This window comes from Aythya marila (genome assembly GCF_965140915.1).
Source record: "Aythya marila genome assembly, chromosome: W".
Taxonomy (NCBI): domain Eukaryota; kingdom Metazoa; phylum Chordata; class Aves; order Anseriformes; family Anatidae; genus Aythya; species Aythya marila.
In genome coordinates this window covers 6,679,511-6,692,488 of record NC_139081.1, presented here as the reverse complement: position 1 = coordinate 6,692,488, position 12,978 = coordinate 6,679,511, and the positions used below count along the sequence as shown (strand labels likewise).

At 45.9% G+C, this 12,978-nt stretch overlaps 1 protein-coding gene across 1 annotated transcript in view; it reads left to right on the top strand.

Annotated features, from left to right (window-relative positions):
* LOC309889541 (homer protein homolog 1-like) overlaps positions 1–12,377 on the top strand; it is a gene marked incomplete at both ends in the record, with an annotated part of 121,137 nt that extends 108,760 nt beyond the window's left edge. Inside the window, 2 exons of the mRNA XM_082782391.1 lie at positions 272–352; positions 12,189–12,377. Coding sequence (XP_082638517.1) covers positions 272–352; positions 12,189–12,377 — 270 coding nt within the window. The remainder of the gene's footprint in view (positions 1–271; positions 353–12,188) is intronic.
* Between the last annotated feature and the right edge of the window lie 601 nt (positions 12,378–12,978).

Here is a 12,978-nt window from a genome sequence, read left to right as displayed (position 1 = left end):
TCTTTTGTACTGGAAAGATGCTTGCACTTTTATAACAAATAAAATACTTATCTGTATTGTTTATTCACAGTGGAAATGCTGTTTTGGAACTGTGATTCAATAATATTGGGAGCAGGGCTTAAACTTCATGTGCTATGATGTACAGTAGCCAATTGCCAGTTTTCATTTTATTGCAATGGCTTTCTCTGAGAGAAGCAGCAGCAGCCAGCTTACCTGCACTGACTCTGAGCCAGGTAATGTGTTGCTAAAGAGTTTTTTTCTTCTCCCTCAGGAAATAGAAAGATTGAAACAAGAAATTGACAGTTCCAGAGATCTCCAGGCACAGAGGGGCTCTTTGACTCAGAAGTTACAGGTGAGTTATAGTGCATCATCTTAATTTAGATAGAATGTCAAAATTATCTTCAAGTAAGCAGTTCACAGCACCTTGTGCTATATATTTATTGAATCTGATAGATAAGTATATAGGTTAGATTGCATGCTACCTCCCTGGGCAGCCTGTTCTAGAGCTCCGTCACCCTCACCGTGAAGAAATTCTTTCACATGTTGGTGCAGAACTTCCTGGGCTCTATCTTGTGACCATTACTCCTTGTCCTGTCCCTGCAAACCACTGAAAAGAGGTTGGCCAAATCCCTTCGTCTCCCACACCTCAGGTATTTATACACATTGATGAGATCCCCTCTCAGTCTTCTTTTCTCCAGGCTGAACAGACCCAGGTCTCTCAGCCTTTCCTCATAAGGAAGATGCTCCAGGCCCTGTATCATCTTTGTGGCCCTCTGCTGGACTCTTTCCAGGACTCTTTCCTGTCTTTTTTGTACCGGGGAACCCAGAACTGGAAATGACCCAAATTTCATCTAGTACTCCACAGAGTACTTTGGGGCTAGCAGATGTCCTTCATAGATACATATTCTGGACAGTTATGGTCCCATTTTCACAGCAGTATCTTCTCATAGGTCTTGTGTGCCATTGAACTGTCAGGTTCTATATCATCATGTTGGGATGAGTCTGTATTCAGCTTCTAAACATTCTCTGGTACAGTAAAAGTTAAAGCATTATTGTGTAATACAGACTTTAAAAACAGAATATGACATTTTCTTGGAATTATTTAGAATCACTGTGGCTTTATTGTGTGTTTTTTCTTTACTTTTTCTTTATTTTGTATATACCCTCCCTTGCTATGTCTGAGCTACTGACCAGCCAGCACAGAGAATCCTGCCTTGGGAAGCACCAGCCTTCTGAATGAGGCTGCCCCAGTGCTTAGACAGGTTTAAACTCTGAATTCAGACTTCAGAGATAAGTTTAGATAATACTGGAAACTGAGGCATTAAATAGTTCCAAATACAAAGTGCTGAAAAGTCACTCTCACTGTTCTGCATCTCAACCTAAATCACCCTAAAAGCAAGCCTTGTCTGGCTATCCTCAGCTTAAAAATCACTAAGCAGGTATTCTTTTAAATGCATTATATGAATTGGAACTTCCTTGAATCTCATTTTAACCTACAGAATAAACAACATAAGATCAAAGTAAGTTTATTATTTGTTCCCCATTCTTGCATCAAATTATTTGTAAAAAGTACATTATGGTGCTTCTTTAAAGATTTTGAGTACATCTAAGCTTACCTGTTCCACTATTCCAAAAATTGTTGTTGGCTTTAGACTAAGCATGGGAGCCTTCAGCTGAAAAGGAAACTGAGAAGCTCAAAAAGTTTCTCAGGGCCCTTGACGCTTAATAATTTCATTACCAATGTTGAGAAGACATATCAATGAATCATGATCAGTGTGACTCTCGCTGTAAATCAGGATATCTTCATTACTATATGTCTGATTCCTAAATATAGCTGTTTTGTATGGTTTGAATATTTTATTCTGATCCTTGCTCTGAATTCCAGAAGAGATTATTACAGTGACTAGCAATGGAGGGGGTTAGAGGGAAATGCTTTATGCTGGATATGGAAAGAAGTTCCTACATCTAATCTAAAACTTTTGTTTTGTTTTGTTTTTTACCTGGGTGCTCCTGCCCCAACAGCTCACAGCAGAACAATTCCTAAATTTAAGAGCATTTGAGGAGGACCTGAAAGATGTTCAGGGCTAGATACAGGCCAGCAGGCTGCTCTTCAGACCCAGCTGGTGTCCATGTGAAATAAAACCATATACATATCCATGCATTTGTTCCAAAGTGATCTCTTTCATCACTGGCTTCCCTAGGTGGAGAAATTAATTTATCTGGATTAAGATCAGTGGCAAGGAGACTTCCTAGAGCACATGAGTTTGGTGAGTAGAAGAGGAACAGTGACAGGAGAAGCAGAAAGTGTGAGCAACCACTTTTGTGTGAGCTACAGAAAGGACTGTGTCATTCCTGCAGAGCTGAGAGGGCCCTGAATTCCCCTTTTTTTTTTTTTTTTTTTTTTTGTCCTATACACAGTCACTCAGCTTCAGAGGGTCTTAAATCCATGCAGTCATTACACAGTTTAGTACTTGTCAATACTTGGTTTGGAGGGCAGAGTAGGCCCAATGAAAGAGAGCCTACAGCAATTACAGATTGGGTTATAATCAGCTAGCTTGTTCGTTATAGCAACTGTGAAGTAGCTAATCATTACGTTAGCATGCATACATTTTAATTTATATTGTTTCTACAAATACTCTTTTTCAGTTAGTTTCCTTTAATCATTTGGCAACTATGTTATTCACTGTTAAACAGATTAAAATAATTATTCTCTTAATTCTGGCAGCAAGGGCTAATTTTTGTTCTCAGCTGTGCTGTTCAATACTGGTGGCCAAAACTCTGTAATATTTGTCCATTTACAAACAAGAAGTAAGTGAGGTATTCCAGTTCTGAGGAGATGAGGTCTGCATCCCAGCCCTATCACCACTCATGAGGGTTGTGGCCCTGAGCTCTCCTTTACAATTCCCCTGTCATCTTCTTCTCCTTTACAATTTGCTCTGTTTTCTCCACCTGCACTGCCTCTGGGGGTCCCATAGCTCTCTCACCCAATGGAGCTGGGAGATGACGTTGAGCACTGGCCACATTGCCCCATTCTTCCTCTGCCTAGAGGTGTAACAGCCAATTGACAAAGCAATCATGCCTGTCACAGGTGGAAATATGTTTTAGACAATGGGCTTTGACACAAAGCTTCTTTTTTTTCCCTGTTACTCTTGACTTCTCAAATACATATTACATATGGGTCAGGTTGTTTCTTATGATTCACAGAGATCACTCCAGTGTAAACATGAATATACTTGTTAGCTTCAAGGGAGACAGAAGGCTAATAATAAAAACAGTGGGAGTGTGGGAGGGCAGAAAGAAGAGTCACTTGTGCTGGGAGGAAGGACTGCTGCAGGATGCCAAGCAGCTCTCCCTATGGCTGTGCATGAAACAAACGGTTGTAAAAACTCAGAGGAGCTGTTAAAGCTTTGTGACACAAAGCCACTGTAAAGGTAAACAGTGTTTAAAAAAATATTAGTGTACATAAATACTAATTGACCATGCGCTTTTCCAGAAAATGGCTGCTCAGGGTATATGGTGTACTAAGTACACTGTCCCAGTGCTGCCTTTGAAAGGGTTTTCATAGCTGAAATTATGAAATTCTGCATGAATTTGAGCCATACAATGAATGAGACAAAGAACAATTTGCTATTCCAGAGCCACATCACTGTTATACGTATATATTACATACATATATATTATATGTTATATAATTATAATGATATAAGATAGGGCACCCAGTTCGCACGAGGCAAAACAGCTATAATCTCTCCTCCTATTAATACACAAGCCAGAGATGGTGGTGGTCCCAGCCTGGAGTGCTCTCCACAAGCTGCTTGGCATGAGGCAGAGTGACTCTGTGCTGTTACTTGTAGCGGTTTGGGGATTTCTCTTCCACATAAAAGAGAGAGAGAGATGAGCTTGCTTGCGGTCAGATCCCATGCACTATTGCTGTTCCATCTTTCCAGCAACTGTATTGGAACAGCTTGACTGTACAGCACTAATAGCTCTGATGCTTTCTATTGTGCCATGGACCTTGCAGTTAGGTGCCCCAGGGCATAGAGCAGTGAGACAAGTTAGTGATAGCTAACAGAATACTTATCTTTCAGAATCAACTGAAGATGCTTTGGAGAGAGGAATGGATTTCAGTGCCTCATACTCTTAATTTGTAGTCTTCATCCCTGTAGTGGTTTCACACTGATGACTAGCTAATTTCCATCATGCTGCTCTCTCACTCCCCTTCCTCAACAGAACAGGGGGGAAAATACAATGAAAAAGGCTCATGAAAAATTCATGGACGGAGACAAGAAGAAGGAGATCACTCACCAACTACTGCCACAGGCAAAACAGCGTAAGGGAGATTAATGTAATTTATTGCCTGATAATAACAGACTAGAACAGTGAGAACTAAAAGCAAACTAAAAACATCTTCCTCCCTGTTCACCCTCTTCTACTTCCCCCCCCTAACCCCCCCCTCCCCCCGAGGGGTGCAGGGGAATGGGGAATGAGAAATGCGTTCAGGCCATAATGCTTGGTCTCTGCTCTCTCCTCCATAGTCACCCTCTTCCCCTGCTTCAGCATGGAGTTCTCCCTCTTCCCCTCTAGCATGGAGTGCTTCCCATGGGTTGCAGTCCAAACAGATCCTACACGGGCTTTCCACAGACTGCAGTTCTTCAAGAACTGCTCCAATATGGGCCCAGGGATGCAGTCCTTCAGGAAGTAACTGCTTTAGAGTGGGTTCCCGATGGGATGTAGCTCCTGCCAAACCACTTGCTCCACAGTGGGCTCCTCTCCATGGGCTGCAGTTCTGGTCCAGAGTCTGCTCCTGTATAGGCTCTCCATGGACTGCAGCCTCCTTCAGGCCAGATCCACCTGTTCCACCATGGGCTCCTCTATGGGCTTCAGGGCAATCTCTGCTTTGGTCCCTGGAGCACCTCTTTCTTCACTGACCTTGGTGGTTGCAGGGTTATCTCTTTCTACATTTTCTCACTCCTCTCTCCCAGCTGCTGCTGTGCATCATCCCCCACCCCCCCCCCCCCCACCCCTTTGAAATATGTAATCACAGAGGTGAAACCAACCTTGCTCATTGGCTCAGCTTTGACCAGTGGCGTGTCTGTTTTGGAACTATCTCTTGGGGTCTTGGGGCAGCTCCTGGTCTCTTAGAGAGGCCACCCCTGCAGACCCCATGCTTTGAAAACCATGCTACATAAGCACAGTACACTCCCATGCATCAAATGGATGAGTATCGCTCAAGTCTATTTTTTTTTTAATCATTGATGCTAGAATAATTGATGTTTTACTGAGTTGTTGTTTTAGCTGTGCATTTTAAGTTTTTAAGCCTAATATGATATTTTGATATCATATGATATATATGATGATATTTTTTGAGGCCATGGTCTTGCAGTGAAAAATGTGTGTGTGGGGGGTATTTACATAAAGTTCGTTAGAAGACACTAAAGCAGCATGGATTAAAATGTCTAGATTTATTTGCATGGTAGTCAGCTCAACTTCATCACAGAATCAGATTTGTCTAGGTTGAAAGACACCTCAAGATCATCGAGTCCAACCTCTGACCTAACACTAACAGTCCTCCACTAAACCATATCCCTAAGCTCTACATCTAAACGTCTTTTAAAGACCTCCAGGGATGGTGACTCCACCACTTCCCTGGGCAGCCCATTCCAATGCCTAACAACCCTCTCCGAAAAGAAGTTCTTCCTAAGATCCAACCTAAAACACCCCTGGCGCAACTTTAGCCCGTTCCCCCTTGTCCTCTCACCAGGCACATGGGAGAATAGACCAAACCCCACCTCGCTACAGACTCCTTTAATGTACTTATAAAGAGCGATAAAGTTGCCCCTGAGCCTCCTTTTCTCCAGGCTGAACAAGCCCAGCTCCCTCAGCCGCTCCTCGTAGGATTTGTTCTCCAGGCCCCTCACCAGCTTTGTCGCCCTTCTCTGGACTCTTTCGAGCACCTCGATGTCCTTCTTGTAGTGAGGGGCCCAAAAGTGAACACAGTACTTGACGTGCGGCCTCACCAGAGCCGAGTACAGGGGGACAATCTCTTCCCTAGCCCTGCTGGCCACACTGCTTCTTATAGCCAGGATGCTGTTGGCCTTCTTGGCCGCCTGAGCACACTGCTGGCTCATATTCAGCCAACTATCAACCAATACTCCCAGGTCCTTCTCCGCCAGGCAGCTTTCCAACCACTCATCTCCCAGCCTGTAGCTCTGCTTGGGGTTATTGCGCCCCAGGTGCAGGACCCGGCACTTGGCCTTGTTGAACTTCATACAGTTGACCTCAGCCCATCGGTCCAGCCTATCCAGATCCTCCTGCAAAGCCTTCCTACCCTCGAGCAGATCGACACACGCACCTAACTTGGTGTCATCTGCAAACTTACTGAGGGTGCACTCAATGCCCTCATCCATATCATTGATAAAGATATTAAAGAGGACTGGTCCCAGTACCGAGCCCTGGGGAACGCCACTAGTGACCGGCCTCCAACTGGATTTGACTCCATTCACCACAACTTTTTGGGCCCTCCAGGATCGTCTGGTCCAACCATCCTCCTAACACCAATATCAGCCACTAAACCATGTCCCTGTGCACCAGGTCCAGCCTTTCCTTAAACACCCCCCAGGACGGTGAATCCACCACCTCCCTGAGCAACCCCTTCCAATGCCTGACTGCTCTCTCTGTGAAGAACTGTCTCCTAATTTCCAACCTAAACCTCCCCTGGTGCAACTTTAGGCCATTCCCTCTAGTCCTGTCACTGGTTATCTGTGAGAAGAGGCTGACCCCCAGCTCCCCACAACATCCTTTCAGGTGACTGTAGAGAGCAAGTAAGGTCTCCCCTGAGCCTCCTCTTCTCCAGACTAAATAACCCCAGCTCTCTCAGCCACTCCTCCGAAGACTTGTGTTCCAGGCCCTTCACCAGCTTTGTAGACCTTCTCTGGACACGCTCCAGGGCCTCAATGTCTTTCTTGTAGTGAGGGGCCCAAAAGTGAACACAGTACTTGAGGTGCAGCCTCACCAGAGCAGAATACAGGGGGACGATTGCCTCCCTGGTCCTGCTGGCTCCACTATTCCTGATATAAGCCAGGATGCTGTTGGCCTTCTTGACCACCTGGGCACAATGCTGGCTCATGTTCGGGTGAGTGTTGACCAACACCCCCAGATCCTTTTCCTCTGCACAGCTTTCCAGCCACTCTGCCCCAAGCCTGTAGCATTGCATGGGATTGTTGTGACCAAAGTGCGGGACCCAGAACTTATCCATGTTGAACCTCATCCCATTGGCCCTTGCCTATCGACCCAGCCTGTCCAGGTCCCTCTGCAGGGCCTTCCTACCCTCCTCTGGCATATCGACACTTCTCCCCAACTTGGTGTCATCTGCAAATTCACTGAGGATGCACTCAATTCCCTGGTCCAAATCATCAATAATGATACTAAAGAGTATGGGCCACAGCACTGACCCCTGGAGAACACTACTTGTGACCGGTCGCAGCTGGATTTCTCTCCATTCCCAGGTCACATGTCTCTGTTTCCACCGTCTGTGCATTTCCTTCTTTTGCCTAAGTTTGACCAGAAGATCCTTGTTCATCCATGTGTAATAAATGGCTAAGCCCCAAATAGGGTTATAATCAAAGTTACAATTTATTAAATGAATAGAGGTAAGCAAACAGTGCTGGGTGCGCCGGGAGTCTCTGAGTTATTATAATTAGTTTCCAGAATCTGAACCTTCCCACTGGCGCATGCGTATCAGTCTCCAGTGGTCCCTCTGGGGGTGAAGGCTCGTAGTCTTCCTCCCAGGCTTTTTTTCTTGTCCTTCTCCTTTGTCCAACTTGGCCGGGTGTCAGAGACTTGTGCAGCATCCCCTGCAAGCTTTGTCTTCTAGTCGTCCTTCAGCTTTCCCCTTCTCCTTAAACTCTTGGCCAGATATCAGAGACTTGCATAGTGTCCCATGCAATAGTCATAATAGTTAGCAGTTATTCTGAAACCCCTTTGTTCTCTTATCCCCTATTGACACAAATTGCTGGACTATTCCTTTGCAAGATACAAGAATTATATACATTAACCACTCTGTTTTTCTTAGACTTGTGGTTATACAAGGGTATGTAAGACAGAAGGTCACATTCATCATACCATGCGTCCCTAGCATTGTTCCATATTGACACGAATCAGATGAACACATTTCACACATGCCAGTTTCCTGCCTTCCCTGCTTGATTTATTTTGTATAGGAGTGGAGAGCTCTTGTGCTCTAAGGAAAATATCCAGTTGCCTGAGAGCTGCCTGAGAGTTGCCAGCCTTTATCAGCTCCTCTGTCTCTAAGTACAATGACGCATGGGATCTCATCCACTAATTCTTTGAACTTCTTGAAGTCCGCTCTTTGGAAGTTTAGGGTCCTGAATTTGCTGCTGGCCAGGCCCATGTTCCTCGAGATCACAAACTCAACCAGGGTATGGTCACTGAAACCCAGGCTTCCTCAAATCTTAACCTATTTAGTGAGCACTTTTGCCCTGGTGACCACCAGGTCCTATAATGCTGAACACTACTCTCTGGACCCAGCCGTTCAGCCAGCTTTTAACACAGCAAAGAGTGTACCTGTCCAAGCCATGGCTTCCACTTTTTCCAGGAGAATACCATGGGAGACCATGTCAAAGGCTTTGATGAAGTCTAGGTAGACTATATCAACAGCCTTTCCCTCATCCACCAGGTGGGTCACCCAATCATAGAAGGAGATGAGGTTGGTCAGGCAGGACTTGCCTTTCATGAACCCATGCTGGCTGGGCCTGATCCCCTGGTTGTCCCGCATATGCTGCGTGATTGCACTCAACATGACCCGTTCCATAACCTTTCCTGGAACCGAGGCCAGGCTGACAGACCTGTAGTTCCCCAGATCCTCCTTACGACCCTTCTTATAGATGCGTGTCACATCAGCAAGTCTCCAGTCATCTGGAACCTCTCCAGATGTCCATGACTGCTGATAGATGATGGAAAGCGGTCCAACAATCACATCCGCCAACTGCCTCAGCACCCTCGGGTGGATCCCATCTGGCCCCATGGACTTGTGACAGTATAGGTGGAGCAGCAGGTCTCTGTTTCCACTTGAATCGTGGGGGGTTTCTTCTGCTCCCTGTCCCAGACTTCCAGGTCAGGAGGCTGAGTACCCCAAGGATAACTGGTCTGACTAGTAAAGACAGATGTACAGAAGGCATTGAGAACCTCAGCCTTTTCCTTATCCTCAGTAGTCATGCTCCCCCTTGTGCCCAGTAAAGGATGGAGATTCACAGTGGCTCTCCTCTTGCCGTTAATATATTTATAAAAGCATTTTTCATTACCCTTAACCATATTGGCCAGGTTGAGCTCATGCTGGGCTTTGGCCTTCCTGACTTTTTCTCTGCATATGCTCTCAACTTCCTTGTACTCTCCCCGAATTACGTGTCCCCTCTTCCACTGGACATAAACTCTCTTTTCCTCCCGGAGACTCAGCAAAAGTTCGCTGTTCAGCCACAGCGGTCTTCTTCCCTGCCAGCTCATCTTACGGTACACGGAGACAGCCCGCTCCTGCACCTTTAAGACTTCCATCTGGAGGAGCATCCAGACTTCCTGGACCCCTCTGCCTTTCAAGACTGACTCCTGAGGGACCTTCTCTACCGGTGTCCTGAACAATTCAAAGTCTGCCCTCCGGAACTCCAAGGTAGCTGTTATACTGACTCCCCTACTGACTTTGCTAAGAATAGAGAACTCTACCATTTTGTGGTCACTGTCTGTGCCCAAGACAGCTTCTGACCACCACGTCTCTCACCAGTCCTTCTCCAATCGTGAACAGCAGGTCTAGTGGAACACCCCCCCTCCCAGTAGTCTCACTAACCAGCTAATTCAGGAAGCTATTTTCCACACACTCCGGGAACCTCCTCCAGGACTGCTTCCTCAGGGCTGTGTTGTATTTCCAGCATATGCCTGGGAAGTTAAAGTCCCCCACGAAAACAAGCGCTGCTGACTGAGCGACTTCCACCAGCTGCTTGTAGAACACCTCTTCATCCTGGTTTCCTTCTCTTCATCCTGGTTTGGCGGTCTATAACAGACCCCCACCAGGATCCTTACCCATAGGGACTTGATCTTATAATTCCCAGCCCTGAGCTCTACAACATCAAAACACTCTCTAATACAGAGAGCCATGCCACCTCCCCTTTGCTGCCCGTCCCTTCTGAAGAGCTTATATCCAGCCATTGCAGCACTCCAGTTGCAGGAACGGTCCCACCACATTTCAGTGATGGCAACTAAGTTGTAGTTTCCTGGCCACACAATGGCTTCCAGCTCCTCCTGTTTGTTGCCCATGCTGCATGCATTAGTGTAGATGTACTTCAGTTGCGCCATTGCCCTCACCCCCAACCCTGGGACTGCTCCTCCAGGCTCATCTCTAGTGAGCCTCATTTCATCCCCGTCCCCCTTCACACCTAGTTTAAAGCCCTCTCAACGAGCCCTGCCAGCTCCTGGCCTAGTATCCCTTTCCCCCTTTGAGACGTGGGACCCATCTGCAGCGTTACAGGCCAGGTACCAAGTAAACCACCCCATGGTCAAAAAAAAAAAAAACACAAAATTCCTGCAGTGGCACCAGCCTCTCAGCCATGTATTGATCAGCTGTGCTTTCCAGGTCCCCTCACTATCCCTCTCTGCCACTGAAGGGATAGAGGAAAATACCACTTGTGCTCCCACTCCATCCACTAACTGCCCCAATCCCCTGAAGTTCTTTTTGATAGCCTTCAGGCTTCTTTCAGCAATTTATTTGTTGCCAGCCTGAATTATCACTAAGGGATAATATTTGGAGGGGCAAACCATGCCAGGAAGTTTCCTGCTAACTTCTCTGACCTGGGCCACAGGGAGGGAGCAGACTTCCCTATGAGTAGGGTCTGGCCAACAGATGGGGTTCTCTGTTCCCCTCAGAAAGGAGTCACCTACAACAATTACCCTTCTTTCCTTCTTGATGGAGAAAGTCTTGAGGCATGGAGTCGACTTCCTTGCCCTAGACAACCTCCTGGGTGGACCTTCCCCCATATCCTCACCTACCCATCCCTCAAGCTCCAGAGCCACAAACCTATTGTGTAAGGGCACCTGGGAAGGCAAGGTGGGTATGGAGGGGGCTCTCCTGAAATGCCAAGCAGGGACCTGTTTCCATTCCTCTCCATCTCTTAGGTCCCCTCCCTCTGCCCGTCAGTGACAGGGAAGGGGGTCCACAACTATTTGGGGTGTATCACCCCCATGCCTTTCTCTCAGGTATGTCAGGGAGTTATTCCACCAGTCTAAATCCTGCTTACTCTTCCTGTTGGTCCTCAGTCTCCCCACCTCCTCCTTGAGCTCTGCCACCAGGCTGATCAGATCCTCCACCTGCTCACACCTCATGCAGGTAGTATCTTTGCCACCCTCCATTGGTAGCAACAGGCTCAGGCACTCCCTACAACTTGAGACCTGAAGAGCCGCATCACTGGAAAGGCAGTTAGTCTCAGTTGCCAGAGTCTTTTTGGCGAGAGCTTTCTGTCTGGAGGACACCACGTCTGGATTTACCATCTGGGAGGCAGCCAATAGGTCAGCCTGTTTCCTGAGTGGAGAGGGATACTCCACCCGCCCTACCTGTACAAACTGACCCGCCACCTCCTGGTCCCTATGTTCCTGGTTTCTTGCGCTCCCCAGGGGCTGCCTTTGTACAACAGAGGGGGGCACTTCTGGCTCCATTCAAGTCTCATCAGTTGCCCTCGTGAGGGCTGCCGGGTCCTGGCTGCTTCCTCTTCTGCCTCAAGTGGCCTCGAAGCAGGAAACCTCATGCACGCTGCAATCCCTCGCAGAGCGTGGGATCACCAATTGCCTGGGCGAGTGACTGTATAATGGTGGCTACACCTGATTTAAATGGCCCGCCACCGCATAAGTAATAATTTACCTGAGTAAGTATATCAAATGCATTGTTCACTGACTAAATCTTATCCCTGTCTCAAGGATTTTGTCCTTCATATAAATTACTGAAAAAAAAATTGAGGAAACAATAGTACACGTTCAATCCTAATAACAATTTGGGTTCTGGTTTTGGCTTTGTGGAAACCTTAAAGAGTCACAAATTGTTTAAAAAACGGAAATAGTACATGAACATCAGCAAGAGTTTAGACTACTTTCTGTTTCTAGACTGAACGTTAACATGTTATGTATTTTCTCTGAAGGAAGTAGAAATTCGAAACAAAGACCTGGAAGGCCAGCTCTCTGATCTAGAGCAACGTCTGGAGAAAAGTCAGAATGAGCAAGAAGCTTTTCACAATAACTTGAAGACACTTTTAGAAAATCTTGATGGAAAAATATTTGAACTGACCGAGTTACGAGATAACTTGGCCAAGCTAGTAGAATGCAGCTAAAGAAAATGGGATTTCAGTGCCAATCAGCTTAAAGATGCACTGTCTCTCTTTGTAGGACTGTCTTGAGCTCTGCATCTAATTTTGTGCAACTTTGAAAATGCTTTCCTGAGAGGGCTTATTTTAAATTTGAGTCATACTTCAATGTAAAATTTAGAACTCAGCTTGAAGCTAGCTGAAGAAAAAAACACACACAAACAAAAACAAAAACAACTTGAATTACAAATTACCTCCTTGTACATTATTGGACATAGATAACTTGAAAGATATTAACAGTAATTGAATGCAATCCTTTTCTAATTATCAGTGATGGAAGAAGTAGTAGTGGCCCAAGTTACATCCTCTTTTTGTAATAGACACAATATAGGTTATCTGCTGTTTTATTTATTCAAGATATTTAATTTGTTCAACAACTTAGTGCTGATGGCCCTGTATTTTGTTGTTCTTAATTTCTCAGGATATTTTACACTGTGGAGAAGCAGTGCCATTACTAATTTATTCTTCCCAGGTGTGACAGTTGCATCTTTAATTGAAATAAAGTTCTTCCTTTTGGGGTTTTTGGTTGGTTGGTTGTTTTATGTATATACTGGAAATACTGTATTAT